Genomic DNA, 27,963 nt, shown 5'->3' on the forward strand with positions numbered 1-27,963 from the left:
GCATGAAAGTTTTTGAATAATGATGATTTGACAAGCTAGGACTGCAATTACTTACATTTAGAATGTTCTAGAATGCTTTAATTGGGCAAAAGTGGCTAGAAACTTGGCTTTATTTGGATGTAATCGCAGTGCGTCTATAGTTTTTATCACACTGAAAACTGGTTTTTCTCAATTTTACAAAAAAGTAAAATGGATTTCAAAGTTTTAGACTAGTATCACAATTCGATACCAATTCAAAGTATAATCCCAAAGTACGATGATTCAAAACTGAATATTATTTCAAAAAATTCAAAAACTTGAGTGCGTCTATAGTTTTTGTCAGGACTGTATTATCCGGATAACTTTTGAGATCTTGCGCAGCTATCGAAAGGTCACGCACGCACTATTCGTGACACGCAGCAGGACAATGCGCCTCGTGTGTGCCCTCCTAGCATGGGCCTTGCCACTAGCAGCTTTATCCGATACGACTGTCATCGTGCCCGATCCAAGCGAAGCAGATAACATCGAACAGCTCCATTATGACGAAGCGAAGGCCGTTCTAGCGGCCCACCAAGTGGCGGAGATCACTCCATTTACGATCGATCTCAACTACTACGAGTACAATCTCATTCCTGTCGTGAATCCAGACTACACAATCGGCATCCTCGTTGACCCTTGCAAGACACGGGAACCTGGATGCTGCCAGGACCAGTTTGGTTCTCCGGTAGGCACCCATCATCGTCCACGTCGGAGCTCAAGTCATGTTGTTTTCTCCATCTGTAGGCGTACATTGTTTCGCGATCGGACATGAACGACAAGGGCATTGCCAAGCTCGTGAATGAGTTTGGAGCCCCCCTCGACGCTAAACTCAGGTGAAGAACACCTTCAAAACACTCGTTATAGCTGAATTCTGTTCATGGTGCTCACCTCTGTCGCCAGTCGTCTTGGCGACACTCCTTCCGTCTTCGACCCCACCTGCCGCGTTGATTCCGTCGGAAACGTGTATAAGAACAGCTCTACATACTACCCCAACGGGTCCATCACCTACTCTGTCGACTACGCGTCTCTCTGGTAATACTGTATGCCCCTCTTCCTCCAAAGCACCCTCGCCAACGATGTCCTCGCATGTGTAGTGTGGCCCACGATTACGCGGCAGTTGCAGTCACGAGCCGCGCCCTGCCGGCGTGTTGGGACAGCAACGCGACCGTGAACGCTCTTCTACCGTGCTACACGTTCGACGGAAGGCAAAAGCCGCACTGCGTGTCCGTGGGGTATATGCAGACCGCGTACATCGTGCAATGCCTTGGGTCGTACGCCCTGGACAACCACTGCGGCACGTTCCTCGAGCTGCACAAACCCAACGACGAAACCATCTTGGCCCAGACGAGGCTCTTCGCAGAGTTCACCAACGGGTACCGCACCACGACGCTGCCGCTCTTCCATGCTGGCAACCGAAGTCGGACGGTGTGCAACGGAGACTACGAGGTAGTTGCGCTCAACGGGACACGGACGTGATCGACGTGCTGGCGTTGTGTAGATCTGGTGGGTGCTGCGCACAAGGTACAAGTATGTGGTCAAGTACCAGAAGAAGCTGTACATCACCACACCCTTGTGCGAGTTCGACGACGTCACCAACGACTACCGCGTCTACATGACGTTAGGGTCATAGTTCCCTCGTTTATTTATGGGACCTCCCTTAATCAGAGCTCGATTTTCAGAGGGGGGGGTAGAAAATCTCACCCATCTGATTCGACGTGGTGGATTAAAATAAAAAACCATTGAACTCCTGTATGCGAGGTAAAAATAAAATTGACCTGAGTTGCAATCCTTTTTGCGCCAGAGCCGCCACTTTTGCTCGACTGACCACCTTGTCGACTACATCGTGCGACCTTTGAGGTACGATCTGTACAAGCCTGGTGTGGTGCCGCCTATGTCCAGCATCCAGCACCTCACTAGCCTAGGCCATTGACACACGTGGTTGTGTAGTTGCAACGTCGCGAGCAGAAACATGGTGGACCCAACGACCACCGACAGCTACGACGGTGGTGCGATGACCAGCTGTGTGTGTCGAGAGGGCTTTGATCCGAGGCGCTTTATGCTCGAGTGTGCCTACTGCGAGCACTGGTTTCATGGCGTGTGTGTGCAGTTAAATGAAGAGAAAGCGTTTGCGATCGCCAAGTATGCATGTCCAGCTTGTACCAACAAGGGCTGCCAAACCAAATGTACGTCGAACTAGTTTCCACGTTCATTCTCAAACACGCATTGTTTGCAGATGTGGCAGATCCAAAGCCGTCCTTGGACCCGTCTCTCTTGCCGCTGCCTCGCCAGTTTGCCTCCCTCAACATCAAGCAAGTCCTCGCAGGACCATCGCCATCCAGCGTCGACAAGGCCAGCGCCAAGTTCCATCAAATGCTTGAATGCGGCATGTACGCTCGATCTGGCGTCCGCCGTGTCGCCGGCGCGGTAACACCGCCACCACAGCCTGCCCATCTTGATATCAATACCATGGGGTAGAGTGTCACCGCAGCGTTTATCCACGCCAACGGGTTCCACGAACCGATCGTGACCGACGACACGATGGGCGCCGTGCCTGGGCTCCGCGTGCCCGACTCTTCAATCCACGTCGACGACCTGCCCAACATTCTAGGTACCGTTCTTTGTCCCCATCATTCCCATCATATCCCCACCCTCGTTTGCCATGTACTCACTGTTCAACCCTTGATGCAGCCGCGGCCAAGCTGATCAAAACCATCGACTTGTCCAGCCAAGTTCCCCGACAATTGACGTATACGGACGTGACGTCCATATGCAACGACGGCGACTCGTGGTGTGGCAACGTCGAGTTTCCTGTTATCGACACCCCGTTGGAGTACCAGATCTCGCCGCCCCAGCGTAAGCCCCCCCTTCCCCCCCTCCCCCCCTGATTGGCATGTCTCCACATCAACAACCCAATATACTATATATTCTAGTCGTGCTCGACTTGGACTGGTTCCAGAGTTCCCGAGCGGAAACTGGCGGCGCGTCGTTCAACCCCAACACGTACATCGCCATGTACTCTGCACATTCGTTCAAGGACTTTTGCATGAGCCCCAACGGATCGTCGACGTGGCTCCATCACTTGTACGGTCCGGCGCTGACGGTGTACCTGGTACCGCCGACCCCGACCCACGTCGACAAGTTCATCGAGTGGTGTGTGAGTTCGGCTCGAGCCGCCGTGCACTTTGCAGACCTGACCGACAAGTGCATCAAAATCGACGTTCTGCCCTCGTCGTCGCTGCTGATTCCAGCCTCGTGGATGTACAGTCTGTACGTACCGGCCACCGCCACCGCCATGACGACGACGGGGCCAGAAACGAATGTTGTGTCGACGTTGCAGTCATCGCCATCGCCGCCGCAGCAGCATCCCCCCTCGACGGCAGCGGTGTTCTTGACGGGGTATTTCTTTCACGGGTTCAGCATGAAGGAGCAAGTGCGGGTGCTTGAAGTGGAGCAGACTGTCGCGCGCAAGGCGAGTGCCACCGGTGCGTGCGTGCGTGTGGTTTATGGAGAGAGAGAGAAAGCTAACCACGTCGACATGATTTTGACGTGCATGTAGGCCGCCCCCCCATGTGGCCGATGGTCACGTCCGCCGCGCAATTTCCCGCGCCGTCCCCCGAGATGCTCAAGACATGGGTGTGGCCCGCGGTGCAGCGGTTCATCGGGCGCCTCAAGCGGCTGCAAGTGCTCACCGAGTGGGAAACCCTCGGACTGTTGCACATTTTGCCGCTTTTGCGGCACTGCGACCTCCCCAACCAGGGCGACTCGACCGTCGATGCGTTGCAGGCGCTCCTGGGGGTCAAGGACCCTTCTCTTGGCGGCGCGTCGACACCTGTGGCCACGTCCATGGCTTCGAAGGGCAAAGCCAAGAAAGCCACGACGCCATCGTCACAGCTGTCCTCGATGGGACCCCCCCATCCCCCCCCCGGCGCCCCCCCTTCGTCGTCGCTGGTCGCTGCGTCCGATTCGTTTTTGAAACAACGCGATAAGAAAGTATGCAAATGCCACTTGAAAAAGTGCGTCAATTGCCGCAACTGCACCAAACGGCACTGTATCTGCGGCACCCCCCCGCCCCCCTTGTCCACATCTTTGTTGGTCGGAGGAGGACTTGCTGGCGGTGGTGGTGTGAACCTCCCGTCCAAGAAAGCGACGTTGGTGCTCGGGGACAAGAAGGCCAAGAAAAAGCCACCACCGACCCCAGCAACGACGATAGAATCAACTTCGACTGGGCCGCCCATGGCGTTGTCGGCGGTGCCATATCGCCCACCCCCGCAACTTGCTCTACAACACACGGACACGGCGCAGTCGCTGCCCCCGTCAGGGGGAGCGCTTGCCCCGTGGGCGACAGACGACGACCCGCACGATGCGTCGTCGATGTGGGACCACGACATGCACCAGTCGTTCTTTTCTGCGACAGAGCTTGGCCTCAACATGCCCGGGGCGCTCGAGCTCGACGACGCGTTCGGAATCATCGACATGGTGGAGAGCTCGTCGCTGTTTTCAGGGTACCCCCCCCATCCTCCTCCTCATCCTGACGCGGCCAGGGTGTCCCCCACCGCGATCAAACGAGAATATGACGGTGAAGAAGGCGGCGGTGGCGGGTCGACGTCTTCGTTCTCGGCACCCCCCCCATCATCCACGCAACTAGGGGGGGGGCTGCATCCCCACTCGTCGTTCTTGTTCGACCCGACATCGGCGGCATCGGCCGACTTGTACGACAGCGAAAAGGAAGGAGTCAAGGACTTTGGCGACATGACCCCCGACGGCGACGGCTCGCAGCGCCATCGTGCGTCCTGCCACCGCTGCGGCAACCTCCGCAAGAAGAACGTGCGGTGCCTCGGGTGCCCGCACATTTTCTGTCAAAAGTTGTGCCCATTCTCATCAAAGGTCGTCGTGCGTGTGCTCATATCCCAAGTGCGTGTAGGTGTGCGGAGAAGATGGTAGAAGAGCACGGCCCCCAGACGTTTATCGGCGGATGCCCCGTCTGCAAAGAGATGTGTTGCTGTGGCAAAAACAGGTCCACCGTCTGCCGCCGCAAGGTACAGAGTCTATATGTAGTACACTAGTGATGGTCACGGAATGATGGTGCGTAGTTTCACTGCTACAAGAAGTGCCCAGCTACGAAGCGGTGCAATTTGCTCTCGGACGAAGCAATGAAACTTCGGGGAGATGACGCCGACTCGTTCAAGGACGATGACATGCTCATGGAGTTCAACATACACGACGACGACCTCGACGGCAGCGACATCATGGCGATGCCGCCGTCGCTGGCCGACAATCCGTACCATGTGCCGCCGCACCCGTCGTCGTCGCTCAGCGAGTGCGATTTTGACATGGACTTGGGGGACTTGGACTAGTTACTGTACTAGTTGATTCTGGGTATATATTGTCCTTTTACCCAATATTTGGACTTCGCCAAATCTATCGATCGATACTTTATCATCACTTTACTGTTAGTCGTCCATGATCACACTAATTTCAGTCACACACTAATTCGATGTTGGGTCGAAGAGTGAGTGTGATTGGCTACTTGATTCGTGTTGTGGGTTTTGATTGATCGTGTATCGATTGTCTGTCGATTTGGTGGTCATACTCGACTCAGCACCCAAACACTACAATTGCAGCTGTATGCAATCTATATGGAGCTACGTACGTTTGTGTTTTAGCAACTTTGGTAGCAACGTCGATAGTAGTGGTCGCGTAGTTACAGACTACAGTACTACGGCACTTGGTTGCGCACCAAGTGCGGCCGCAACGCCGACATGGAGATGAGGATCGCTTCTTCCGACCGGATCGTGCGGCTGCCTTGCTGCGGACACGTGTTGACCCACATGTCAAACAGAGTGTGCGCCTGGTCCCCACTCACGCCTATCGTTTCGTCTGCGTTCGTGCATTCTTCAATACCTGATACCCCCCCAAACACAATCAGGACGTGCCTACCCATACGTCAGTATAAACTTTGACAGGTCCAATCAGCCGTACTGGAACGACGGGAGCTGGAACGTGCTGTCGTCCACCGAGACGGTCCCGCGCTCAGATGTGCCGACTTTGAGGTCGTAGCCGTTCTAACCACACACAGATATATATATATGTACAATAGACTTGGGACCTTAATGAGTAGTCCGTAGGTGTATGTATGTACCTTGTACGGGCACTCTTGCCACACCTTGCTGATCGACGTGGCAAAACGCATCGTATACCCCCAATAAAGGCCTTTTTGTTCGCGGGGCTCGGCCGGCGACACGACGATACCCGCCACTGTCAACATGGTGAGCCACACGATTCAAAACAGACGTTAACGACGTACACTTTTTCTTGTCTTTTGACGATTCGTCCAGCTGGACCGTCACGCGGACGCCTGGCTGAAGATGTTTGTCGATCACGGCAAACTTTTGCAGCCCCACGTTGACATGCGATCCCTGCTTCTCCTTGAGCGGCTGGTCGACAACTACGCCTTCGCGGTAGTCGCTCCACACGTCCCCGCGCATGTGATGCGGACAGTCCAGTGGGTTTAACAGACCTGCGTACTTGAGATCGTTGTGCACGGGAAACAGCGCCTTGCGGAGGTACTGCGGCGTCTCCAAGTACTGCAAGATGCGACCAAGGAACACGTTGCAGTCGTTCGGGTTGTTGTACTTCTTGGTCGCGTCCTGGTTGTTGGCGTTCTTGCCCAGTTGATCGTCAAAGACCACCACTTCGTCCACTTGGAAGATGGCACATGCACGCGCGATCTGCCCGGCAAGGTACGTCTTGAGCTCCTTGGTTTGCGCGTTGTCGATGATCGACCCCGGGATGGCAATGGACACGGTGTAGAACCGACCCTTCGCAAGACGTTCTTGATGGGCTCGAGCTTCGTCCGCTTTCCTCAACTCGGCCTTGGCTTCCTGCTTGTCTGTGCGTTTTTGTTTTCGTCGCGCCTGCCGTTCCAAGAGGATCTCGTCGCGGCTCTTGTCCGACACATGACTCTTTTCGGCATGGTCGTCGTCGGGGGCGGCGGCGGCGGCGGATACGTTCTCTTCACGAACACGCTTTGGTTTCCTAGAGGCCGCGACGGCGCGGGCCACTGTCTCCACTTCCGAGTCGCTCGATTCGCTCGAGATCATGTTGCTGTCACGTTGAAGCTGATTATTGCCACCAACCAAGGAAGGGCAAAGCAAAACCTCCGAGCCGTTATATTTTCATCCGGATATTACCGGATATAGATTTACAAAGGTCAATATGTCAACAAATAAAGAGCAGAGAAAGATGAGCTTGCCCAAGAAACCGTGGGAATCCACAGCATCGTCGGCGCCTCTGCCGCGAACAGCCGCATCAAGCGCAGCATATCGAGCAAGCACCACCATCTCCGCGAATGCAGCAGCGTCCCAGGGTAGTACGATCCCAGCCACGTCGACGTCAAATCCCACAGGCACGGCAGGAATGAGTCCCCAAGACTCGCAAAGCGCATTGATGATGCAAGGTAGCAACCCATTATACGGTGGTGGTGCTGGCGCCTACGGTAGTCGATATGGTGTTGGCGCGTCGGGATACGGTGGAGGATACGGTAGCTCCTACGGAGGTGGGTATGGCGGGTACGGCGGCGGTGGCGGCATGTACGGTGGCGGTGGGTATGGTGGTTACGGCGGCGGCATGTATGGCGGCGGCGGTATGTACGGAGGTGGTGGCGGCCCCATGATGATGGACCCGAACGGACAGATGGGGTGGTTGGTCAGTTTCAACCAAACCGTCAGCGCCATCGGCCAAATCACTCAAGTCCGTCGATCGTTCCATCGTCCATTTTCGTGTCATGACTGACGATGCCACATGTATATAGGTGCTTGGAATGAACGCCGAGTCGCTCAACTTTTGCTTCGGAAGCTTTGTTCACTTTATGGAGCGCATGGCGTTCCTCACGACAAATGCTGTCGCAATGCTGTCGCCCAAACCAGTGTTTCGCCCTGGCCATCCCCGATACGGTACGTTATGTCATCATGGACGATACGTCGACTGACAATGTGCGAACGTAGGAGAACCACCGGAATCGGACGAAGAGATCAAGAGCCGGCTGCGACGGGTGCGCGTGGTCAAGTTCCTGCTCAGCCTCGTGGCCATCTACGCGGCTTCCCGCGCCATCCGCGCTGTCCGCGACCTGTGGCGGCGGCCGCAACTCCAGCACAAGCCTGCATTATCGTACGACAGAGTGTTTGGATCATCCCTTCCGTCGACTGCGCAGAACAAAGCAATGTAGACATGCTCGACTTCAGTAGTCTGAAGAGTTGACAACCTCGTACTTCGAAGTAATAGAAACATGAAACTGCACGCCGTTTCTAGTGCTGGGCACCAAACTTTGTAGTACGCAGCAATGCTGAAGCGGTGGTCGGGCTGTATTACAAGTAACAGTAAGAATCCTACAAATAACATGTTGACAAGCGATTTGAGTCAGATTTTAAGCTTGTTCAATGTATCAAAAAGAAACTTTAAAGATGATATTAATACTGTAAGCTTATTCGGTACGAATTTCCAGACCTCGAATCACGAATCGACGCTATTATTGGCTCATCCAATTTTGAAAGGATTTGATTGGCTCTTACATAGAATATTCATCCAATCAGAACTCCAGCATGAGTCAATATGGATACAAACTTCACGAATTTTGGAAGTTTATCGCAAATTCACACAATACTATATGAAGTAGTTAAGTGTCGATACTAGCTACTGCTGGATATACATACACATTTCCTATGACAAGGAAATGTCGGCGTGGCACGGATGGTTCCATCGCCATTCAAAGTGGTTTGTGACCATGTGAAAGTGCACGAGGGCGGCCATGACGACGCAGACGTGCCAGATCTGATGCGACCCGAAGAGGACGTCGAAGCGGCCGGGGTAGAAGCGCTCGGGGATGCGACTCATGTAGATCATGGCGCCGCCAATGTAGAACAAGCCTTCCCAGAGCATGGGATACAGGATGACTTGGACTTGGTCGTCGTGGAAGCCGCGGAGCAGCGCCATGTGAACGACCGGGACGGCACCAAAGCACCCGAACGAGATGAACGTGCATGTGCGCAACACGAGGAACTTCTCCTTGGCGAAGAATGGCATCATGGCCATGGCGAATGTCAGGGTCGCGAGCACCAGTGTCGTGGTCAGGTAGAACCACCGAAGGGTGTCGTGGCAGTAGAACCCATAGTACTGCACGGGTACAAACGAGCCCGAGATCAAGATGGAGATGCCAGAGTAGTCCAGCCGAGACATGACGGCGTACACGGCCGGACCCACGACGTAAAGGAGGTGGAACAGCGCAGAGCAGCTCAGGCACACGATGGCGCTGCCGATGAACACGGACACGGGCCACACGGGCACGTGGTGGTGGTCCAGGTCGAAGCGGAGGACGTTCAGGACGTCCGTGATGGCTTGGATGCCGTGGCGGATGTTGTCTTGGTGCTGGGAGTGCTCGATCGCCGTGAGCCGAGCGCGGACCTTGTCTTGCAGCGACGCTAGGTGGCCATATACGTGGCGGTTGAGCCACGCGTGGTCGGCGAGTGCTGCGAGGCGGTCTTGGAGCTGCAACAAGTCTTGCTTGAGAAGGAGGACTTCGACCGGGTCCGACGAGTCGTGGACGAGGTCTGCCAGTGTCGAGTTGAAGAGGACGCTGGCGCTTTCGAGGAAGTCGCGCGGCGGACCATGCAACGACAACGTTTGCACGAGCGCGCGCTCGGTAGCGTCCATGACGGAATGGGTCGTGAAGAGACGTAGCGTGTGGTGGCCTTGGGACATGTACGGCAGGTTCACGAGGTGCACGTGGTGCGGCGACTCCAACGTGTGATGGGAGTGCACGGCCTTGTCGACTTGCATGTACAAGAGCACGAGCAGCGACATGAAGATGAGCGACCCCACCATGTGTGTCCACACGTTGAGCGTCTCGTTGTGCACTTCAAACAGAGAGACGACACACTCCTTCATCGTGTAGTGGAGGCGGTACCCGTGGTGGATGTACGTGTTGTCGCCCAGGTAGCCGAACCCTTCGTCGTTCAAGCGATGAAACGCCTCGAGTTTCTTCACCTTTGTGGCGGTCGAGTCTTGCCGCGTCAATGTCGGTGCACCTTCGACTGGTTCTTCATGTGTCTTCAGCGTCATACCTTCCGCCATGAACGTTATCGGGGGATGATTCGGGAATGACAACGTGATGGATTGCCGTGGGGCTTCTACGGTCACTGGCGGTTATTTTGGGAAGCAGCCCATACACAGTTCGAGTGGTTGGGTTATCCGGATGTGAAACCTGAGATCCGGATAATCTCAAGAACATGCGACAGACTCGACACGTGACAATGGCAAGTCTGCTGGTGTGGATGGACGCAGACATGGCGAATGGATGGAAGAAGCGTCGGAAGGAAGGGTATGATAAGTCGGCTGGATGCGTGTCATGACGAGGGGACAGCAGCGCCACGAAACAGGACATGACCTTCAAACACGAACGACGTCATCGAGTTACAGTATAGTATATCCATGCGGTCACGTCATTCAATCCACCGCGTCGACAGCCTAGAACCATCTGGGACGATGAGGTATGTAGCTCAAGGTGGTTCGTGTGACTTGCTTGGAGGATACATACGGTGGTGTTCACGCCTTGGCACCACCCCTGCCGGGCACCTCTTTTGCCTGCATGCACGACTACGGTTTCTCGACGGTCGTGTGATGGAATTGCATGGTCGTACCTGTGCTTTCAGTTCTGCTTTCACGGGTCTCCTTCTCCTGTCTCGTCCTCTATCGTCGGTCGCCTCACGTAGAGTCTTCTTCTTCGCCGCGACGTCGTCCACCATGACTGTCCTCAGCGCTTCCCGGACGTGCGTCAATTCATTCACGACGTTCGATTGCAAGTCTTGGAATGCCTTGTCTCGTTGCGGAAACGTCTACATGGCCATGTGAATGCACACTCGTCATATTACCCTGTCGCAGAAATACCGTCTCCACAAAGGAATACAACGTGTGCATGTTGTCGGCTATCCGGTGCATACGCTTCTCCAGTCTAGGCAAGGTACATCCAGTAGTACGACAATCACTTCTCCACCGAATCAGTCCACATATATCTTGTTGATCGGTCATCATACTTGTGGATGCGAGCCAAGCCTTTATGCACGCCTTCGACGACCACTGGCTCCTCGTCCGCGGCTCGTTTCATGAGCATCTGCACGTTCTCCCTTAAGGCTGGTACTTGGACTTCCATGCACGCCACGGCCTTCCACCACGCTTCTTCCTATGCACGCCGCCCTTGATCACGTCCATCCATTATCTACATGCGACGTGCGTACCTTGGCGCACCATTCGTCTTGCAGCCGCTTCTCCATGCGGCGCATCTCCACTTGTAACTCGCTTCCTTGACCCGCGTCCGTCTTGTCTAGCAGCTGGCTAAACCTGGCGCTCCAGTCCTCCACGAGCATCATTTGCGACGACTCGAACGTTTCCATGGCACGGCGGAGGTACTCGAGGCCTTGACGACACACGTGAAAGTCCCGCTCCAGAGTCGCCACACGCCCTTCGTCTCTTCGTGTCCCCCCCTTGGTCCCGAAGGATGGGGGGGCGGCTCGCTCCCGGTCGTCCAGCTCCGCCTGCAGCGACACCAAGCTGGCATTGATCAGGCGGCAGTCGTCGTGGTGCTTTTGACTCACTTGTGTGAGCTTTAGCTGAGCGCGTTGCAAGTGATCGTGCATCAACAGGGCGTTCTGTTCCATGGCCTCGAGCTTGGCGTCGACGGCGCAACCGGCGCGGGCGATCTCGACGGCGCAAAACTGCTCAACGGCGGTCCGAGCCCGCTTGGCTTTGTCTTCGTGTTCGGCCAAGGTGGCTTCCAACGCGCCAGTCGTCGCCTGCATGTCTTCTCGTGCTTGTTGCACGACCTAGTCCACAATATCATCATCTGGTTGACATGTCGATGACAGATGCTTACCGCATCCGTGTGGGCGAGACTTCGAGCGTCTCCTGCAGCCACTTCTCGCACTAGCTCTTGATGCGCCACGTGTATGGCCTGCCACTTGGCCTGCTGGGCGGCATGCAACGTATGGTACCGCTGGACATGGAGTTCCATGGTTTCCTTGGCGAGTTCGCCGTTGGCAATGGCGTGATCGATCTCTTGGCGAAGCTTCGTCTCCATCGTTTGCGTCGCATCATCGGCTTCGCATTGCCGCGCGTCCAATCGACGCAGCTGAGTGCCGTGCGCCGTCACCGTGTCCCGGATGGCCTCGATGAGGGACTGCATGGTCCCAATGTCTTGGGTGTTGCTCTGCATGAGATCCCCAGTGTGTTGTTGGTGCATCTTGAGAAGTTTGGCCACCGTCGCGACTTTACCGTCTGTGGCTTCGATCTGGACGTGCATATCGTGTATTTGGCTCTCGAGGCTCTTGGTGTGCAGGCACGCAGCCGACACGCGCTCCAACTGGATTTCCAAGAACGAGATGTACGCTCCTCGGTCCGTGAGCAGCTTCTTCGTCTCCTCCACGGCCTGCTTTCCTGATGATGCTTTCGCCAGCGCTTTCGATCGCATGAACTCCTGGAAGTACGACCCACGGTCCATCGGCAATACGCAAACGACGTCGCCAAGTTGTATCTTGGCATTTGGACAATGCTCATTGGTGCCTTTTTGGACCAATCAAATACAGCAGTATTGCAGCCCGCCCTGCAACAATCTTTGCATTTTGGTTGCCGAAAACTCTACTATTAATAACTTAACGTTAACTACTTGGAACTTCCCTACTGTATGAGCTACTATTTATACTAGTGAGTTGCGTAAAAAATCGCAGAAAAAGAAATAAAGGAGAAAACTGTATTACTTACTACCTCTGTCCAATTATAAGTGGTCGAATTTCGAAAAAGTCAGTTTTTTCCTTGACCAATGGGAGTTCGGGCATTACAGACAACGAGGGAATTTAAGGCTCATCCAAGTTCTGTGTGTAGCGCAAATTTCACGATATGACTGGATAGCGTAGTTCGAAATTCGAAACATATTATAAAAATTCACCAATAGAAATTTAAGTATTTCGTGATTTGCTGCTGATTAGCTGAAAAAAGTGTGTGACACTCAAAACTTCGATGAGCCCTAAATTCCCTCCTTGTCTGTATATGATACCCATTGGAACGGCAAAAGTGTTAGCTATCCGAATACGATATTATTTACTAATAAAACACAACAAAAGTATACCAATTTCCAGAAAACCCATCAATACTAAAATACACCTTACCGAAGCATTTTTTTTTAGAATGCATAGGAGTCACCATCGTTTATCCGGATAATTCCCGGATAACTATGCGAATATCCGGCTATTCTCCGGTTGTGGTTTGCCGCCAACTCATGGCGCGATTTGGCAATCAAACCGACCAGCCCCAACCACACTTCTTTCCCTCTTCGTTCTGGCCACTCATTTCGAAATATGCGCAAGGGTGAGCGCAAGAAGAACCTCACGGACAGTGAGTGCGAAAACTTGGTGCAGCACCTGCTGACGAAGTGCGCCAGCAGCGGCAGGATTCCCAAGGGTGTTGCCGCAAGCGTTGGCATGTTGTTCGGTTGCCCTGTGACGACTGTTCGCCGTGTGTGGCGACGTGCTGCGGTTGACCTATCCGGGACCAAGACGATTTGCCGCAATGTCCACCAGCGCAAGAAGGACAACTGCGGACGCAACGCATTCACTTGGACCTGCCCGAACGTATCCAGGCCATACCACAGTCCCGTCGTTACTGCTTTCGTTCAATCGCCCACGCGCTTGGCATCCCGAAGTCTACGCTTCACTCCTACTACAAGCGTGGCGTTATCGCCAAGTACTCGAGCGTGCTGAAGCCATCCATTTCGGAGTCGAACAAGGTTTGTCGTCTCAATTGGGCCTTGCAGAACGTGAAGGACATCGATGGTGCCAAGTTCTTCGACCCAATGTTCGACACCGTCCACGTAGACGAGAAGTGGTTCTTCATGTCTCGCATTCAGAAGTAGGTATACGGCGCGCCCGGCGAAAAGATCAAGCAGCGTTCCTGCAAGTCGAAAGGCCACCTGCTGAAGGTCATGTGCTTATCGGCCGTTGCGAGGACACGATGGGACGACAACAAGGAAGAGTGGTTCGACGGGAAGATTGGGACGTGGCACTTCACGGAGACTGTCCCAGCGCAGCGCCGAAGCAGCCGACGCGACGCAGGAACGCCAGTGATGAAGACAGTATCTGTGACACGGGAGACATATAAGAAGATGCTGATCGAACAAGTTATCCCAGCAATCCGATGCAAATGGCCAAGCACCGAGACCAAGACCATCAAGATTCAACAGGACAATGCCCGTCCGCATGCCCCCCCAGTCGATCCTGACGTTGTCGCTGCCTGCAAAGACCAAGGCTGGGACATGGAGGTTGTTTTTCAACCTCCAAACTCCCCTGACATGAATGTCTTGGATCTTGGTTTCTTCCGAGCCATCCAGACCTTGCAAGCGGAGAAGCATTCGAGCTGCCTGGAGGACATCGTTACTGCTACTGAAGCGGCTTGGGCCGACGTCAGTTCAACGACCCTCAACAAGAACTTTCTGACCCTTCAGAGATGTCTTCAAGAGGTTATTCTCAATCAGGGTGGGAATGACTATAAGATTCCGCATATGAAGAAGGATATATTGCATGCTCGTGGTAGGTTGCCAGAAATGGTTTCCTGTGCGAGAATTGCTTGGAGTTTTGGTTGTGCATACTTGAGTGGGGTAAACTATTCTACTCACATGAATAAACTCGCCACGGAGATCCTCGAGAGCATGCAGATGGGTGCAATTTGCACTCAGATTGAAGCATTAAAGGTTGACATTGACGTGGATGTTCATGCCGACATTGCTGCTGCATTGGGCCTCATTCAATTGTTGGATTAGCTGAAGCTCGTAAATTCCGAATATGAAAAACGACCATTCTTTCTTGGAAATTTGATTTCACAAATTCGACCACTTATAATTGGACAGAGGTAGTAATACGTAGAACCACTTTTTCATTTGCTAAAAATATCAGGTTTACTAGTAGTCCCAGAATATGTAGCCAAAAGTTGTGAAAAGCACAATATTAGTATAGTAAGGGCCCGTTCCAAGTAGATATTCAGATACTTTTAAAATAGTATGTGAATTTCTATTAGTGATTAACAAGTAACGCTAAAATGTACTACGTAGTACTTCGAATACTACGTGTACGAGTATGCGACGTCTCGGGATGTTCCCTCATTCGTTGGCTTGATATGTCCTTGTTGCCAAGCTCAACACTACTCGCCTTGTGAGGCCAACGTTATCCTCAACATGTATCACTTCGCTAGCTTTGGGCAATGCCGTCCGCCGACTCTAACTGGATCACGCGTTCGAGGGTTTGTTCGTGGAATTTGACGCTGTACGGGCCAAGTGGTACGCGAACATCGCGGTTGATCGGTTTTGTCATGCCTTTCAAGTCCCAAGCGGTATGGGTAGATTACAGTAGACAGCATGGAAGTGTTTAAGACTTTCCGCTCGAAGCCAGCCATAACGGTCACGTCAGTGGTTTGGCCTTGACTTGTGACGTCACTGCGTCACTCAGTTCATCACGCACGAGGAGCATAGAGTTAGTATAGTGATCTTTATCCTTTTTTTAAGAGCGATCGAAACGACCTGCCCGCGTGCTTTTGGTCGACAGGTTTGACGCGGTTCTTGGCGCCCTTTCGCCCTCGTGATGCCCAGAACGACGTCATCTGTCCCCGAGGTGCCTTTTGAATGGGTGGCAGGGTGGTCGTGGTTGTTGGCTCAAACAAGTACTCGGCTCCGTCGTCGTCGGCGGTGGCTTCCACCGGCACTTTCGCCGCTGGCTTCTTGGTAGCAAGAACCGACCGGCGGTCTTCTTCTTGCTGCATGTGTCGCGCTTCCTTGATCACAGCTTTGGCATTTCGCAGCTTGTCCAGTTCACGCGAGGGGTAGTCAATTGGAAACGAGTACGGCTGCCGGGCCAGCTCCATGTCGCCTTGGGTGAGCGACCCAAGGCAGCCACCTGTGAGCGTCCACACCTTGACGAGGCGATCGTAGGACGCCGTGAGCAGCGTCACACTCGCATTGTCGACGATCACCTGCACCGAGTACACGGCGTCGCTGTGGGCTTGCCACTGGTAGGCGCAGTCGAGGGTCGTTGGGAGGTAGATCAGCGGCATCATCGATTGCGGTTCAAAGTAGAACGTGCACTGCGGCTCCCGGTTCACATACGCCTGCCACTCGACGCCCTCCCTATTCTTCTTGACCAGCTCCGTCGCGTGCACCCGCAGGTTTCGCTGCGGGTTGGCGCAGTCGACTCGCTTTTCCACGGGAAGTATTTGGAACTCGGTTTCGAGCCGCTTGAGAACGGGGAGGAGGTTCCATACACTCAACCCGCCCTTGTCGTCACCACCGACGAGGTAGTACGCTTCGATGGACGCGGTTGCTGACATGGACGGGGGGGTTGGTGCGGATGCGGCGGGGGGGGGATCGCACGGAGCAAACGGGGGGGGGGGCTTGGTGTCTGTGCGTTGAATGTGCGTGGTCACGGCGACCAAGTGCGGATTCGACACGAGCTTGGACGCCCACGGGTTGTGCAGGCGGAAGCGGCACACGCATTTCCCCTTGTACTTGGACGGACGCATGGCCCAAATCGCAATGTTTCCGCCGAGGTCACACGATGCCAGGAGCGGGTACGGGTCCAAGAACACGATCCCCGCGACTCCGCTCGTGTGGCCAACGCACGTCGCGTCCAAGCTACACGATTATCACCATCACCATGACAATCATCATTGTCATGTGACAGTGTGTGTGGTGTATTTTTGTGCTTAATTCTAAACTGAAGCATCAAAATGTACAAAACAGAAGGGTTTAGCCCCAATCAGATTGCAGGAAACAACCATCATCAACGTCGAATTAGTGTGCGAGTTCAATTAGTGTGATACCAATCACCACGGGACACCTTTTCACATTCAAATTCCAGTACAAAGAATCGATCGATGTTGGATTTGGCGATTCAGCTCAAAAGTCGGCCAAATTTTGGGTCAACGGACAACACTTATAAGTACTACGTACCGGCCAAACTCGTAGTCCCAGATCTGCACTGTGCAGTCGAGCGACCCCGTCGCGATAAGCGACAAGTTGTATGAAAACGCGACGCTTGTGATGTCCCCCGTGTGTCCGCCCGTCATCCTCCGCAGCAAAATGCCCCGATCGGGGTCGCTTTCGTCGTGAATGCACACACTCGTGTCCCATGATGTGCTAATCACGGTGCGGTATTCGTTGCAATAGTACAGCCGCGACACTTCGGCCACGTGCGCCTTGTTGTCCGTGTCGGGGTATGCAAAGCACTTCATGTACATGCCGTTGAGGTAGTCGTATACTTTGATGTTGCCGTCGTGGTCGCCCACGATGAACTTGCGGCTGCGGTTGTCCAAACACATTGCAGTCAAGTCTGTACTGCTCAACGCTCTATATATATATATGATAGGCCAACATGGAATTGTGATTATATATATATATATAAGGACGTACTTGTAAATGCGAAGGAGTTTGCCCAAATTGGCGTCCCAAATTTTGATGTCCGTACCCGCGGCCGTGATAAACGTGAGCGAAATCGGGTTGAACAATGCTTGAAATACGGGAAAGTCGTCGGTGAGCTTGGGGTTGCGCAGCTTTTCGTAGTCGAACAACGTCATCTAAACACGCTAATACATGAAATATCTGAAAATAATATTTATTGGTAGGACAAACCCGTTTGCCGCCAGCCACGAGACGCTTGTGCGACGTCACCGACACGAACGACTTGATGTCGCTCATGTTGGCATTTTCCGCCGTGAATGTTTGCATGCACGCAAAATTGCGAATGTCCCACACCTACGTGCACACCTCATGCGTTGTTCCTCCCCACCTTAATCCCAACAAGTACTACAGTACGTAGTACCTACAAGTACTACCTACAAGTACTACAGTACGCACTACCTAGTACTAGTACTCCGGAGTACTACATACAGTACGTACTACCTACAAGTACTACAGTACGCACTCCCTAGTACTACATACAGTACGTACTGTACCTTGAAGACACCGCCGATGTCGGCCGTGATAATCTGGGGGGTGTCGGGGATGATTTCGACGCCACAGAGCGAGTTTTGGTGTCCGTGCAACCGCAGAATGAGCTGGTCGACGTACGGGTTCCACACAAACGCGTCAAAGTCAAAGCCCGCAGACACGAGGAACCGATACTCGGCCGAGTACGCCAGAGACCTCACGCCTTTCAAATGTCCATCTAGTTGCTGCTTGTGCTTGCCCGTGTTGACGTCCCATAGCCGCACGGTCTTGTCCATGCTGGCGGACGCCAGGGTTTCCAGCGTAGGCAGCTAACAGGCCACGTCATATACCCCGTTTCAGTATACTACATACATTGAGCAAGTCCAACACAATGCCGTCGTGCGACCGGGTCAGTACGCGGCCGTCGCGCCCGATGCCGCCCATGTGATGCTTCTCTTCCATCCTGTCGGCATCCCAGGCGTAAATGATGCCGCTGGCGCTCTACAACTTTGTCAGCACAATCCATATGACTCATGCGAACATGATTTGCCCTTTTTCAAACTATATACTTATATATTTAAGAAATTTAAAAAAATCAAAACAAAGAGTACTACTGTTGTCACACGGACTGTCGATTGAAATGCGACACAAAAGACCAATTTGAAAGAAATGATATCGAATACCAATGCATACAAAGCAGTAGCGTTGTATTGTCGATTTGATATACAAATTTGGGGAGTCGACCAAACCGATCCACAATCGATCTGATTGGTTGTTGAAATTCATTGAAATAGTTTTGATTGGCTAATAATTTTGAGCTCATCTGAGGTAGCCAATCAAATCGATTTAAATTCCAACGAGAAACCACGAAATGTCACTCGAAAGCCCAATATGCAGATGCATCATCTGTCTTACGGCAGAGAAGAGCATGTTGGATTGGGTATACCATCGCAAACAATTTTGAGACGTGGGGGTGTGGCAGCTCTTGATCAAACGGTAACTTGTGTCGTCGTAAAAGCGTAGCTGGAGGTCGGATGACGCCACGACGTACTGATTGAGCTATCATATATGTTGTTAAACATCAAGTATAATATGGTGGTCGAGATATCGCATGTTATTACCTTGTCAATGTACTCTGCACAAAGCACAAACCCGTCGGGCGACTTGATCACTCGCTGGAGTTCACACCGTGAGTCATATATTTTGAGGTTCTGCGTCCCATATTCACACACGGCGAGGCGGTCGTTGGCGGGAAAGTAGTACATGCGGTCGATCGTCGCGCTGTGCTTGGACGTGTCCTCCCACGTCGAGTGGTGGTACATCTGGATCGAGTTGGGCTGCTGGCTCTCGAGGCCAGTGTCCACGATGAACGACGTGAACTCCTCCCACTCCATGGATCCGTCGCCATTGATGTCGATTTGCGCGAACAGCTCGCACAAGTACGCGACCAGCTGGGGCTCGGTGAGCTGGTGGAGATGCGACTTGTCGTCTGTGGCGTTCCGGCTGCCCTTGACGAACCGAAGCATCACGTGGACAAATTCGCCCACAGACAGACCGCGCTCCTTTTGCTGGAACTCATCGCGCAACGATCCGACCTTGGCCATGTCGATCATCATCATGATGTCCATCGTGAACCCTTTTTCTGGGTCGCTCTTGTAGTACGACGTGAGCGGGTTCGACCGAAACTCGTGCTCGAGACGCTCGTCGTCGTCCCCAGCATCTTGTCCTGCGTCGTTCACTTGCACCTCCGTGAGGAAGAGTGCTGATGCTGATGGAAGGATCATCGCCCGGCTTTTCCTGCTGCTCGACAGACTGCCGCGGCTTCGCGGCGTCGACGACATGATTTTCTTGCAACGGGTCGTCGAAGTTTCCATGGCGGTTACATTTTCAGCCAATGAAAACGCGTGTTCAGGTTTCCTGTTACCTTTTACACCCTAGAAATGCTGCAATTCTATTGGTTCAAATTCAACCATTTCCTGCGATTGATTGGACATCAAATATAAGCTTTTGGAAATATATTGGATATATTATCAAACGTTGGAAAATTTCACCACTACAACCGGTTGCCCTTGTCGTCCTCGTTTGCTTCTTCAACGTCATCACCGACGAGGTCCAGAATTTCCTTCTGAATCACGGCGGCGTCATCTTCTCTTCCGCCTGCACGCAGCGCTTCCGCCCAGTTGTGCATCGTGGTGATTGTCTCCACGTGCATATCGCCCAGCGACGCCTTGCGCACGGCCGTCGCCTTGGCAAACAGCTCGACCGCCGCGTCGAACTTGCCGAGTTCCTTGTACACGATGCCGAGGTTGTTCCATGCCAGCGCCGTGAGCGGACTTGTGGGGCCGACCTTGGATTCGAGGCGCTCCGCCGCTTCCACGAGGATTTCCTCTGCCTTGGCCTTCTTGTGCGTGTGCCAGTACAACATGCCGACGTTGCACATGCTGATGGCGATGTCCGGATGGTCGGGAGCGAGGATGTCTCGACGGACGCGCAACGATTCTAAAGCACAAGTCAAGGGGTTGCTGCGTTTAGGATGGTCATATGCATCATACCTTCAAAGCACTCGAGGGCGTGATCGATGCCCTCGACCTTCTTCATGCCAGACAAGTTGTGCGCCTGCAAGCGATACACGCCACCCAAGTTGTGCAGAGTCGTGGCCCATGACGCATGGTTCTCGCCCACGCAGCTCTTGTACACGCGAAGAGCAGCCTCGTATGACCCGATGGCCTCGTCCAGTAGACTCAAGTTCTTTTGCATCAACGCCAAGTTGTTCAACGTGCTTGCGTACACAGGGTGGTCTTCGCCAAAGTGATCTCGCACGGTATCGCGGCAGATCTCTGCCATCTCCAAGCCAGACACAAAGTCGCCCTTCCTACCAGCAATCGTCAGTCGTGTAATGTCTTGTGAAGCTTCTTGTCACATACGAATACAGCTCGCGAATCTTGTGCTGCATGCCGGCAATATCGGATTCCACGATCATATAGTCGGAGCGGCGGCCTGGAGTCGACGTCACTGGTACATTGATCTTTGAGAAACGAGCCACTCGAAGAACATTCCTCGTAGCAGGGCGGTGCACGGTCGCCAGCGGACGCAAACTCGCGGCCACGATGCGTTGCATGCTGCGATTCAATTTTGACACCACGAATACAATTCCGGAATATCCGGTTATTCGGTTTCATTATCCGGATTACATCGCACTTCGCGCGTATTTTCAAAAGCAACAATCAACGACGCTGGATCGGCGATCGACCGCGGGACCAACTTCGCCGCGGAGACCTACGAGGTCGACCCCACGGGGTCAGATGTGCATCGAGGAGTCGACGAGACGTACAATGCTCGGCCTACACCCCTGGGAGGTTGAAAGCCTGGTGAACGGTCACCCCGTCGGTCGTCACGGAGAGGAGGAGGACCTCGGCGTTCGTCACCACGGGGAAGATCACGGCGGTCATCGCCTCGAGGAAAGTCGCGGCGATCGTCGCGTGGAGAATCGCGGCGGTCATCCCGGAGCAAACCGTCTCGACGGTCATCAAGTGGACGAAACCGGTCGTCCGGACGACGAAGGGGTTCATCTCGACGTCCACGAGAGCGATCGCGGGAGCGCGAACGGGTGAAACGTGGGGGAGGGGAAGGGTCGCGGCGACGATTGGGGTCGCGGCCACGATCGTCCAAGTGGTTTGATCGCCGATCGTAGTCGTCACGACGGTCGTTGGGGGGACCATGAATGTCCCTACACACGACGAAATACACAACAAAACGTGGGCCACCGCGTCACAACAACCACGGCGACGACACACAGCGCGTTCCATGGGGACACAGCATTGCCACCACCAAGGACACACACCAGCAACAACGTTGGCACGACCACATGGTAGGGATCCAACAATACACAGAATGGACGGCTACCTCCGATTCGAGCTCAAGTCGGTCCGGAGGAATGCGCCTTCAAATTTCAAGTCCGTCCCGTGGGCCCGGGCGGCGGCATTGTACTCGTCAAAGTCGATGAAGGCCGAAATGTTGGGGTTGTTGGTTTTTTGGGGCAGGACTTTCACGTTGCCCACTGAGAGACACAAACACACAACCAGGGGTCAACAATCATCAGCCAAGAGGAGCAACCAGCACACACTGCCATAGACAAGAGGCGGATCAAGTACAAGGACTGCTGACGCTGCTGCCGGCGCGTTGGACCCACACCATCCACGAGGGGCAACCCACGTCACCACCATCGCGTTGCCGCCACACTGCTACAGGTATGTACAAACAAACAGGATACCTCGTCCAAACTTCTCAAAGAAGTCCTTCAAGCGATCAATGGTCGTGTCCGAGGGGATATTGGCCACAAATAAGCTCGTGTGTGTGTCCTGGACAGGGGGCGGCCGATCGACACTGCGACTGCTTCCACCACCAGGACCTTGGTTCCGATTGCGCTCGCCGTCCGTGTGCGCCAAGGACACACGAAGCCTTCGTCCACGGAATTCCACGTCATGCATCACTCGAGCAGCTTCTTCGGCGTCCCGTTGGTCGGGAAAGTCCAGGAACCCATACCCTTTCTTGAGAATCACCTGCCCCATCTTGCCAAACTACCCGGTACATGCGTTGGCGTGGTGAGACCCTGGGGGGGGCTGGCAATATACCTTTTGAAACAAGCTGCGGATGCCAGCTTCGATAACGGCTTCGTCGCCAAACGGCATATTGCCGAGGAACACCTTCACCATGTCGGTTGGCGTGGGGATGAAAGCAACTGTGAGCGTGTGAGGTGCAGAAAATACGGATAGTTAACCGGAATCGGAATATCTACAACAACCCAACAACAGGTCGTGAACCCAACACATATCCGGATGTTTATCCGGTAGCGGTTTCGGACGTCAGAAAAACTCCACCAATCAGCGGTGGGTTTGAAGATCGCCACCTTCAGCCATTCGGCCACCATGTTCACGCTGCTCAAGGACAAATGCTGCCGGTTCCTATGCTGCCGTAAACCCGACACCACACGCGGCACTCCCGTCGGAGAAAAGAGATCTATCAAGGATATCTCCCCAGACACTGAGACCAGCGACGACGAGGAAACCAAACGTCGCATCCGCGCGAGGAACCAAGGCCGTCGGCCATCCGTGAGGTTCGAGATTGTACGTGTTCATCGTGATGCTAATCACGCTCTATCTAGCTCGGGGTCATTGAGCACAAAAGGCCCGGTGCCAGGGAAGAAGATCGTCCCAAAGTCTCCCGAGACTGTTGAACGCATCAAAGGTGCCGTGTCATGCAACTTTATGCTGAACGCGCTTGCGACGGAACAGCTCACAGACGTCATCCTCGCCATGGAAGAGCGCAAGGTGCGAGCAGGTGACACTATCATCAAGCAGGTACTTACCTACCCGTCCACGTTGAGGCACGTCCTATCCATGGCTTATCTCGTACGAAGGGGGACGAAGGCGATTACTTCTACGTGATCGACAGCGGCGAATTCGATGTCTTCACCCGCCAAAACGACCCCCCCACCGTGCCCGTGTTCCATTACACGAACGGCGGAACGTTCGGTGAACTCGCGCTCATGTACAACAGTCCCCGCGCGGCCACGGTCGTGGCGGTCACCGACGGTGCGCTGTGGGCTCTGGACCGTGACACGTTTCGACAGATCGTCGTCACAGCCAACAAGGCGCGCTCCGAGCTCAATCAGACGTTCTTGGCGGGCATGGACCTGGTATGTCACTCGTCCAAGCAAGCGCCACGTCATATGACATGTTGTAGATGGCGAATTTGACGCGGCTGGAGATGGCAACGATTGCCGATGCGTTGCAGCCCGTGACATTTCACAAAGGTGACGTGATCATTGCACAGGGCGACGCCGACTACGCGTCGTTCCATTTTTACATTTTGATCGACGGCACATGCGACTTTGTCGCCGCCGCTGCCGTCATTGGCAGCGTCGGTGCCGTGGGGTACTTTGGCGAAAAGGTGCGAATATGCACTACCTAAATGGCAAGTAGTACTCAATTCTGGACAATACCCCCGTCCATGCAGGCGCTGACGGAAAAGTCCAAGCGCGCCGTGAGTGTGGTCGCGACGTCGCCGGTCGTCAAGTGCCTGAGCATGGACGTCGCAACGTTTGAACGGCTCATGGGACCCTTCCATGTCATTTTCCACCGCAAGATCCACAGCTACGCGCATGCCACCGACAGCCACAACCACCAACGAACAGCTAGTAGAGGTAGTAGCAACGACTTGAGTCGAGTTTAGTGTGTGCCCAATGGAGAGTACTGTATGATGGTGCGATGCGGGGTGTAGTACAAGTGTGGTAGCAGTAGTAGTAGTAGTGAGGCTCATCCTGGCAAAGTGCCCCGATAACGTTCGAGGGTGGTGTCGATTGAAAGGCTATTTGAACGTCGATGGAACAGTACATAGGTATAGCTGATCATCGTTGCCACCACCTACCACCTACGTATTACAATCGTAAAGGTCGAAATCGAAGGGTGTCAGGTGATGAAGGTACGACGGCGAGATGGTATGTACCTCGAGTTGGACGACGAGCGAAAGCGTCCAGGCAGCACATTTACTGCCCACTGCATGCAATGCCATCGCCGCCTGTCTTGATGGCGGCGGGAGCGTCCATGGTAGCATAGAGGACGCAGCGACATGCGCGGCGAAAGTTCGAATTCCTCCAATATTGACCATCGTGGCAGCTCAACGCATCCCAATGGCGCGTTCTGATTGGCTGGTTTTCAACCGTCGCGTTAAGATCGCAGGTGCACATCATAATGCCAGGCAATCGCCACGTTCGATACTTTTGTGGAGCAAATTTGGATGGTTTCGTATATGTATGGGCTGTCCACGGTTCATGGAGCAGGATGGTCATTGTGCCATTCGCCGCTCCCAGCAGACCCCCCTCATGAGCTTCAACGTCCATAGTCTCTCGATGCACATCATGGACTTCACAGTCGACACGACTAACAACGTCGTGTACTACCAACTGGAGCTCCTTGACGACGACTCGGGCGAATCCATGACGGTCTTGCGGCGATACAGTGTCATTGCCGCCTTCCGCACGGCGCTGCTCAAGGAACTAGACGGCGCTTGCAAATGCCCTGCAGACGACAACCGGTGCAAACCATGCCTAGCCGCTCTCAAGCAATGCAACTTCCCCGCCAAAAGCTGGTTTCCCAAGGACGGAATCCAGCCAGAACTGGCCGCCCAGCGTGCGACGGAGCTGTCGTACTTCCTCCAAGATGTCGTCGCTGTTGGTCGTGACCACGCCCCGCTCTGCAGATCCAACCAACAGTTCCTCGAATCTTCCCTCGCCGACGTCCTGGGAGCTCCATCCCTCACGTCCTTTGCGGCGGTGCCGCCGCGCAACCGCAAGGGCGAACGAAGTGCCTCGTGCGAACTCCCGTCCGACACCGTTCGGCCCTTCTTTCGGGACCGATCAGGGTCCGTGCCGATCACGTCCAAGCGGCTCATCCTGTAGTGAAAAATGTCCATCCAAAATTTATCTATTCAATGTATCCACTTATCTATTCACCAATCCATCAACCACTTTTACCGTTGATGGATTGGTGAATAGATAAGTGGATAATCTAATCGTGCAAATAATATATATGGCTCTCATCTATTCTGGCAAAAAGCCCCTCAAAAGTATATTTATTTCGAAATCTATTGTAAATATCCTACAACCACTTGCCCTTGGGCGACGAGCTACTGCCGCCGCCGCCGCCGCTGCTGTGGCCCCATCCATTGTTGTTATCGTACGACTTGCGTCCACTCGAGTAGCTGCCGCCGCCGTTGCGGTTGCTGTAGTTCGAGTTGGAATTTCTCGAAAACCCGCTGTCGAATCGCGAGTTGCCATAGTTGCTGCGTGCGTTGCTGTGGTTGTTGCCACCATATCGCGAGCTGTTCGAGTCGCGGAATCGGTTGCCGCCTCCATAGCCCGACCGGCTGCCGCCGCCGCCTTGTCCGCGCGACCCGCCGCCGCGCTGCAAGCCGCCCACCGTGATCTTGGGCAGCTCCGTCACGGGGGCCACCACCACATTCTTGGACTCGCCATGCTCCAGCACCGTGTCCACATGCTTGTGCGGCACGTCAAAGTAGAACGTGCTGTTGTCGCCCTTGATCACCTTGGAGTAGGGCACGGTCACCTTGACTTCACCGAGGAAGCTCGAGATGGCGTCGGCATTCCACGACCGATCGCCGACCAGACTCAGCGTTTGGATATGCGCCTGCGCTGTGAGCATCGAGTAGACCGTAGGGCCCTTGGCTTCGAAGCCGGCCAGCAACGCCAGCGCCGAACTCACCACATGTAAGCGTTCATCTTCGTTCTCTAGCAACTTCTTGGCCGTGGCTTCAAATGCTTTGCGGCCGTCGAACGCGACGTTGTTGAGCTTCTCCGTGACCGTCGTCATCGCATGCGACAGCGTTTGAGCCGGCAGCGGCGCCGCCGCGTGGTTGAACGTCATGCCAAACTTGGACTCTAGGTCGCGCACCTCACGGATATCGCGCGACTCGAACAAGACGACGTTCACGCCGCGGCGTCCGGCGCGTCCAGTGCGGCCCGCGCGGTGCACAAAGTTCTCCTGGTCGTTGCTTAGACGGTATTGAATCACAAGGTCAACGTTAGCAATGTCGAGCCCGCGTGCGGCAATGTCTGTGCAGATGAGCGTGCGTACGTCGCCGTTGCGGAAGCCCTTCATCGTGGACGAGCGGAGGTTCTGCGAGAGGTCGCCGTGGAGGACGCGCACGCCCTTGGCGCGGGCACTGAGGAACGCCACCAACTCGTCCGCTTCCTGCTTGGTTTCAGTAAAGATGAGCGCTTGGCCCCCCTGCGCGTACAGATTGAGCACGCTTTCGAGCACGTGGTCTTTGGAATCGCGGGAGACCAAGATGGCTTTATGGGCCACCGTGGCGGGGAGCTTCGAGTTGTCTTCGCCGACCAAGTCGATGGTCGTGGGCTTGTTCAGGTACTGCCGCGCGATTGTGTGCACCCACTTGGGCGTGGTGGCGCTCCACATGACACACTGCTTGGTGTCGGGCATGGCACCGAGGATGGTTTCGACTTCTTCCTGGAAGCCAAACTTGAGCATCATGTCGGCCTCGTCGAGCACGCTCACTTCAATGTGCGACAGGTCCAAGTTGCCCTTGTCCATCATGTCCACGACGCGCCCGGGGGTCCCGACCAAGATGTCGATCCCGCGGCGGAGTTCGTTCTCCTGCCCGACGTACGACACGCCACCCACGACAAGCGACACGCGTAATTGCGGCGCGATGCGGCGGAATTCGTCGGCCACTTGCTGTGCCAGTTCACGTGTGGGCAGCATGGCCACGGCGCGTGGCGCGCGCGATTGCGTCGCCGGCGTCGACAACAAGCGCTCGACAATGGGCAATGCAAACGCCAACGTCTTGCCCGACCCGGTCTTGGACCGACCCATGATGTCCTTGCCTTGCATCATGGTCGAAAACGATTCCACTTGCACGGGGAAGAGGTGTGTGATGCCCGCGCGTTCGAGGTTCTTGGTCGTTTGAGCCGACAGGTTGAAGTCCGACAGCGGTTTTTGGTCGACAAAGCCAGACGTGGCTGCCGCGTCGTCCTGTGCGTCGTCAATGTCGACGATGTTGTTCAGGTCGTCGTCGTCGGGGACAAGTGTGGCGGTTGTGACGGTTTCCAATCGAAGATGGGAGAACGCGCGGGAATGGGCCGCGGACGCCAAGGTCACAACGGACGAGGTAGTTGAATGGTGCATGGCGAGGGCTTTGGTGCCGCCGATGGCGGTGCGGCGGAGTGCATGCACCAACAACGAGGACACTTGTTTCGAGAGCATGGTGGTGATGCTGGATGATCAAGTTGCGAGAATGGAGCACCCAAGGAAGTTCAACTCCACAGACGACACACCAATCAAACTCGGTCACCATTCATTGGGCCGAAAAATACCTACGTCGTTAAACTCAGGGAATATACA

At 54.3% G+C, this 27,963-nt stretch overlaps 12 protein-coding genes across 18 annotated transcripts; 5 read left to right on the forward strand and 7 right to left on the reverse strand.

Moving 5' to 3' along the window:
* Positions 1-1,938: 1,938 nt before the first annotated feature.
* H257_07969 lies at positions 1,939-5,504 on the forward strand. 2 transcript variants are annotated; one of them, XM_009833704.1, is made up of 8 exons: positions 1,939-2,201; positions 2,252-2,442; positions 2,494-2,626; positions 2,707-2,871; positions 2,949-3,500; positions 3,575-4,880; positions 4,940-5,054; positions 5,109-5,504. In XM_009833704.1, exons 1-8 carry the CDS (start codon positions 1,988-1,990, stop codon positions 5,370-5,372), a joined length of 2,940 nt encoding a protein of 979 aa, XP_009832006.1. In that variant the 5' UTR covers positions 1,939-1,987; the 3' UTR covers positions 5,373-5,504. The 2 variants fall into 2 exon arrangements, with proteins under 2 accessions (XP_009832006.1, XP_009832005.1); XM_009833703.1 differs by having other exon boundaries at positions 3,575-5,054.
* Positions 5,505-5,547: 43 nt separating this feature from the next.
* On the reverse strand, positions 5,548-7,179 carry H257_07970. Of its 2 annotated transcripts, XM_009833706.1 has the most exons (4): positions 6,323-7,179; positions 6,158-6,273; positions 5,998-6,080; positions 5,548-5,951 (listed from the first exon to the last, which is right to left on the reverse strand). In XM_009833706.1, exons 1-4 carry the CDS (start codon positions 7,116-7,118, stop codon positions 5,735-5,737), a joined length of 1,212 nt encoding a protein of 403 aa, XP_009832008.1. In that variant the 5' UTR covers positions 7,119-7,179; the 3' UTR covers positions 5,548-5,734. The 2 variants fall into 2 exon arrangements, with proteins under 2 accessions (XP_009832008.1, XP_009832007.1); XM_009833705.1 differs by having other exon boundaries at positions 5,998-6,273.
* Positions 7,180-7,746: 567 nt separating this feature from the next.
* On the forward strand, positions 7,747-8,339 carry H257_07971 (hypothetical protein). Its single transcript, XM_009833707.1, has 2 exons — positions 7,747-7,970; positions 8,022-8,339. Exons 1-2 carry the CDS (start codon positions 7,819-7,821, stop codon positions 8,272-8,274), a joined length of 405 nt encoding a protein of 134 aa, XP_009832009.1. The 5' UTR covers positions 7,747-7,818; the 3' UTR covers positions 8,275-8,339.
* A 317-nt stretch (positions 8,340-8,656) lies between these two features.
* H257_07972 (hypothetical protein) lies at positions 8,657-10,222 on the reverse strand. The gene has a single exon (XM_009833708.1). The coding sequence runs from the start codon at positions 10,141-10,143 to the stop codon at positions 8,734-8,736; it is 1,410 nt and encodes a 469-aa protein (XP_009832010.1). The 5' UTR covers positions 10,144-10,222; the 3' UTR covers positions 8,657-8,733.
* A 121-nt stretch (positions 10,223-10,343) lies between these two features.
* Positions 10,344-12,589, reverse strand: H257_07973 (hypothetical protein). 4 transcript variants are annotated; one of them, XM_009833710.1, is made up of 7 exons: positions 11,939-12,589; positions 11,304-11,888; positions 11,103-11,248; positions 10,957-11,020; positions 10,710-10,904; positions 10,607-10,653; positions 10,344-10,536 (listed from the first exon to the last, which is right to left on the reverse strand). In XM_009833710.1, the coding sequence occupies exons 1-6, from the start codon at positions 12,560-12,562 to the stop codon at positions 10,615-10,617; spliced, it is 1,653 nt and encodes a 550-aa protein (XP_009832012.1). In that variant the 5' UTR covers positions 12,563-12,589; the 3' UTR covers positions 10,344-10,536; positions 10,607-10,614. The 4 variants fall into 4 exon arrangements, with proteins under 4 accessions (XP_009832012.1, XP_009832013.1, XP_009832014.1 ...); XM_009833709.1 differs by having other exon boundaries at positions 10,464-10,536; positions 10,592-10,653; positions 11,939-12,587; XM_009833711.1 differs by having other exon boundaries at positions 10,344-10,653.
* Positions 12,590-13,415: 826 nt separating this feature from the next.
* On the forward strand, positions 13,416-14,872 carry H257_07974 (hypothetical protein; the record flags this gene model as incomplete). Its single annotated transcript, XM_009833713.1, has 4 exons — positions 13,416-13,548; positions 13,614-13,927; positions 13,970-14,572; positions 14,750-14,872. 4 exons carry the CDS (start codon positions 13,416-13,418, stop codon positions 14,870-14,872), a joined length of 1,173 nt encoding a protein of 390 aa, XP_009832015.1.
* Positions 14,873-15,574: 702 nt separating this feature from the next.
* H257_07975 (hypothetical protein) lies at positions 15,575-19,898 on the reverse strand. Its single transcript, XM_009833714.1, has 8 exons — positions 19,147-19,898; positions 18,941-19,084; positions 18,398-18,526; positions 18,052-18,354; positions 17,729-17,851; positions 17,510-17,673; positions 17,051-17,446; positions 15,575-16,732 (listed from the first exon to the last, which is right to left on the reverse strand). Exons 1-8 carry the CDS (start codon positions 19,864-19,866, stop codon positions 15,595-15,597), a joined length of 3,117 nt encoding a protein of 1,038 aa, XP_009832016.1. The 5' UTR covers positions 19,867-19,898; the 3' UTR covers positions 15,575-15,594.
* A 180-nt stretch (positions 19,899-20,078) lies between these two features.
* Positions 20,079-21,143, reverse strand: H257_07976 (hypothetical protein; the record flags this gene model as incomplete). Its single annotated transcript, XM_009833715.1, has 3 exons — positions 20,079-20,524; positions 20,578-20,897; positions 20,950-21,143. 3 exons carry the CDS (start codon positions 21,141-21,143, stop codon positions 20,079-20,081), a joined length of 960 nt encoding a protein of 319 aa, XP_009832017.1.
* Positions 21,144-21,301: 158 nt separating this feature from the next.
* H257_07977 (hypothetical protein) lies at positions 21,302-22,737 on the reverse strand (the record flags this gene model as incomplete). The annotated part of the gene is made up of 4 exons (XM_009833716.1): positions 21,302-21,752; positions 21,929-22,082; positions 22,296-22,602; positions 22,657-22,737. 4 exons carry the CDS (start codon positions 22,735-22,737, stop codon positions 21,302-21,304), a joined length of 993 nt encoding a protein of 330 aa, XP_009832018.1.
* A 131-nt stretch (positions 22,738-22,868) lies between these two features.
* H257_07978 lies at positions 22,869-24,325 on the forward strand. 2 transcript variants are annotated; one of them, XM_009833718.1, is made up of 5 exons: positions 22,869-23,138; positions 23,187-23,382; positions 23,442-23,720; positions 23,768-23,974; positions 24,041-24,325. In XM_009833718.1, exons 1-5 carry the CDS (start codon positions 22,951-22,953, stop codon positions 24,254-24,256), a joined length of 1,086 nt encoding a protein of 361 aa, XP_009832020.1. In that variant the 5' UTR covers positions 22,869-22,950; the 3' UTR covers positions 24,257-24,325. The 2 variants fall into 2 exon arrangements, with proteins under 2 accessions (XP_009832020.1, XP_009832019.1); XM_009833717.1 differs by having other exon boundaries at positions 23,768-24,325.
* A 485-nt stretch (positions 24,326-24,810) lies between these two features.
* On the forward strand, positions 24,811-25,523 carry H257_07979 (hypothetical protein). Its single transcript, XM_009833719.1, has one exon. It carries the CDS (start codon positions 24,837-24,839, stop codon positions 25,479-25,481), a length of 645 nt encoding a protein of 214 aa, XP_009832021.1. The 5' UTR covers positions 24,811-24,836; the 3' UTR covers positions 25,482-25,523.
* Positions 25,524-25,614: 91 nt separating this feature from the next.
* On the reverse strand, positions 25,615-27,955 carry H257_07980 (hypothetical protein). The gene has a single exon (XM_009833720.1). The coding sequence runs from the start codon at positions 27,823-27,825 to the stop codon at positions 25,681-25,683; it is 2,145 nt and encodes a 714-aa protein (XP_009832022.1). The 5' UTR covers positions 27,826-27,955; the 3' UTR covers positions 25,615-25,680.
* Positions 27,956-27,963: the final 8 nt, after the last annotated feature.

This window comes from Aphanomyces astaci (genome assembly GCF_000520075.1).
Source record: "Aphanomyces astaci strain APO3 unplaced genomic scaffold supercont1.17, whole genome shotgun sequence".
In the NCBI taxonomy this organism is placed as follows: Eukaryota; Oomycota; class Saprolegniomycetes; order Saprolegniales; family Verrucalvaceae; genus Aphanomyces; species Aphanomyces astaci.

What these genes read in the sequence shown, in the direction of transcription:
- H257_07978 (XM_009833718.1), top strand. Translation starts at nt 22,951, where the DNA reads ATGTTCACGCTGCTCAAGGACAAATGCTGCCGGTTCCTATGCTGCCGT. An exon ending in GGCCGTCGGCCATCCGTGAG is followed by an intron (nt 23,139 to 23,186) that starts GTTCGAGATTGT and finishes CGCTCTATCTAG; the next exon opens with CTCGGGGTCATTGAGCACAA. An exon ending in TCTTGGCGGGCATGGACCTG is followed by an intron (nt 23,721 to 23,767) that starts GTATGTCACTCG and finishes GACATGTTGTAG; the next exon opens with ATGGCGAATTTGACGCGGCT.
- H257_07969 (XM_009833704.1), top strand. Translation starts at nt 1,988, where the DNA reads ATGGTGGACCCAACGACCACCGACAGCTACGACGGTGGTGCGATGACC. An exon ending in CGACCTGCCCAACATTCTAG is followed by an intron (nt 2,627 to 2,706) that starts GTACCGTTCTTT and finishes CCCTTGATGCAG; the next exon opens with CCGCGGCCAAGCTGATCAAA. An exon ending in CCACCGTCTGCCGCCGCAAG is followed by an intron (nt 5,055 to 5,108) that starts GTACAGAGTCTA and finishes GATGGTGCGTAG; the next exon opens with TTTCACTGCTACAAGAAGTG.
- H257_07973 (XM_009833710.1), bottom strand. Translation starts at nt 12,562, where the DNA reads ATGGACCGTGGGTCGTACTTCCAGGAGTTCATGCGATCGAAAGCGCTG. An exon ending in AAGACGAATGGTGCGCCAAG is followed by an intron (nt 11,249 to 11,303) that starts GTACGCACGTCG and finishes CGGCGTGCATAG; the next exon opens with GAAGAAGCGTGGTGGAAGGC. An exon ending in AAGCAGAACTGAAAGCACAG is followed by an intron (nt 10,654 to 10,709) that starts GTACGACCATGC and finishes TCGTGCATGCAG; the next exon opens with GCAAAAGAGGTGCCCGGCAG.
- H257_07979 (XM_009833719.1), top strand. Translation starts at nt 24,837, where the DNA reads ATGGGCTGTCCACGGTTCATGGAGCAGGATGGTCATTGTGCCATTCGC.
- H257_07975 (XM_009833714.1), bottom strand. Translation starts at nt 19,866, where the DNA reads ATGTCGTCGACGCCGCGAAGCCGCGGCAGTCTGTCGAGCAGCAGGAAA. An exon ending in GTGCAGAGTACATTGACAAG is followed by an intron (nt 19,085 to 19,146) that starts GTAATAACATGC and finishes CATATATGATAG; the next exon opens with CTCAATCAGTACGTCGTGGC. An exon ending in AAACTCCTTCGCATTTACAA is followed by an intron (nt 17,447 to 17,509) that starts GTACGTCCTTAT and finishes ATATATATATAG; the next exon opens with AGCGTTGAGCAGTACAGACT.
- H257_07972 (XM_009833708.1), bottom strand. Translation starts at nt 10,143, where the DNA reads ATGGCGGAAGGTATGACGCTGAAGACACATGAAGAACCAGTCGAAGGT.
- H257_07970 (XM_009833706.1), bottom strand. Translation starts at nt 7,118, where the DNA reads ATGATCTCGAGCGAATCGAGCGACTCGGAAGTGGAGACAGTGGCCCGC. An exon ending in GGCAAGAGTGCCCGTACAAG is followed by an intron (nt 6,081 to 6,157) that starts GTACATACATAC and finishes GTGTGTGGTTAG; the next exon opens with AACGGCTACGACCTCAAAGT. An exon ending in TTCCAGCTCCCGTCGTTCCA is followed by an intron (nt 5,952 to 5,997) that starts GTACGGCTGATT and finishes ACGTATGGGTAG; the next exon opens with GCACGTCCTGATTGTGTTTG.
- H257_07971 (XM_009833707.1), top strand. Translation starts at nt 7,819, where the DNA reads ATGTATATAGGTGCTTGGAATGAACGCCGAGTCGCTCAACTTTTGCTT. An exon ending in CCCTGGCCATCCCCGATACG is followed by an intron (nt 7,971 to 8,021) that starts GTACGTTATGTC and finishes GTGCGAACGTAG; the next exon opens with GAGAACCACCGGAATCGGAC.
- H257_07980 (XM_009833720.1), bottom strand. Translation starts at nt 27,825, where the DNA reads ATGCTCTCGAAACAAGTGTCCTCGTTGTTGGTGCATGCACTCCGCCGC.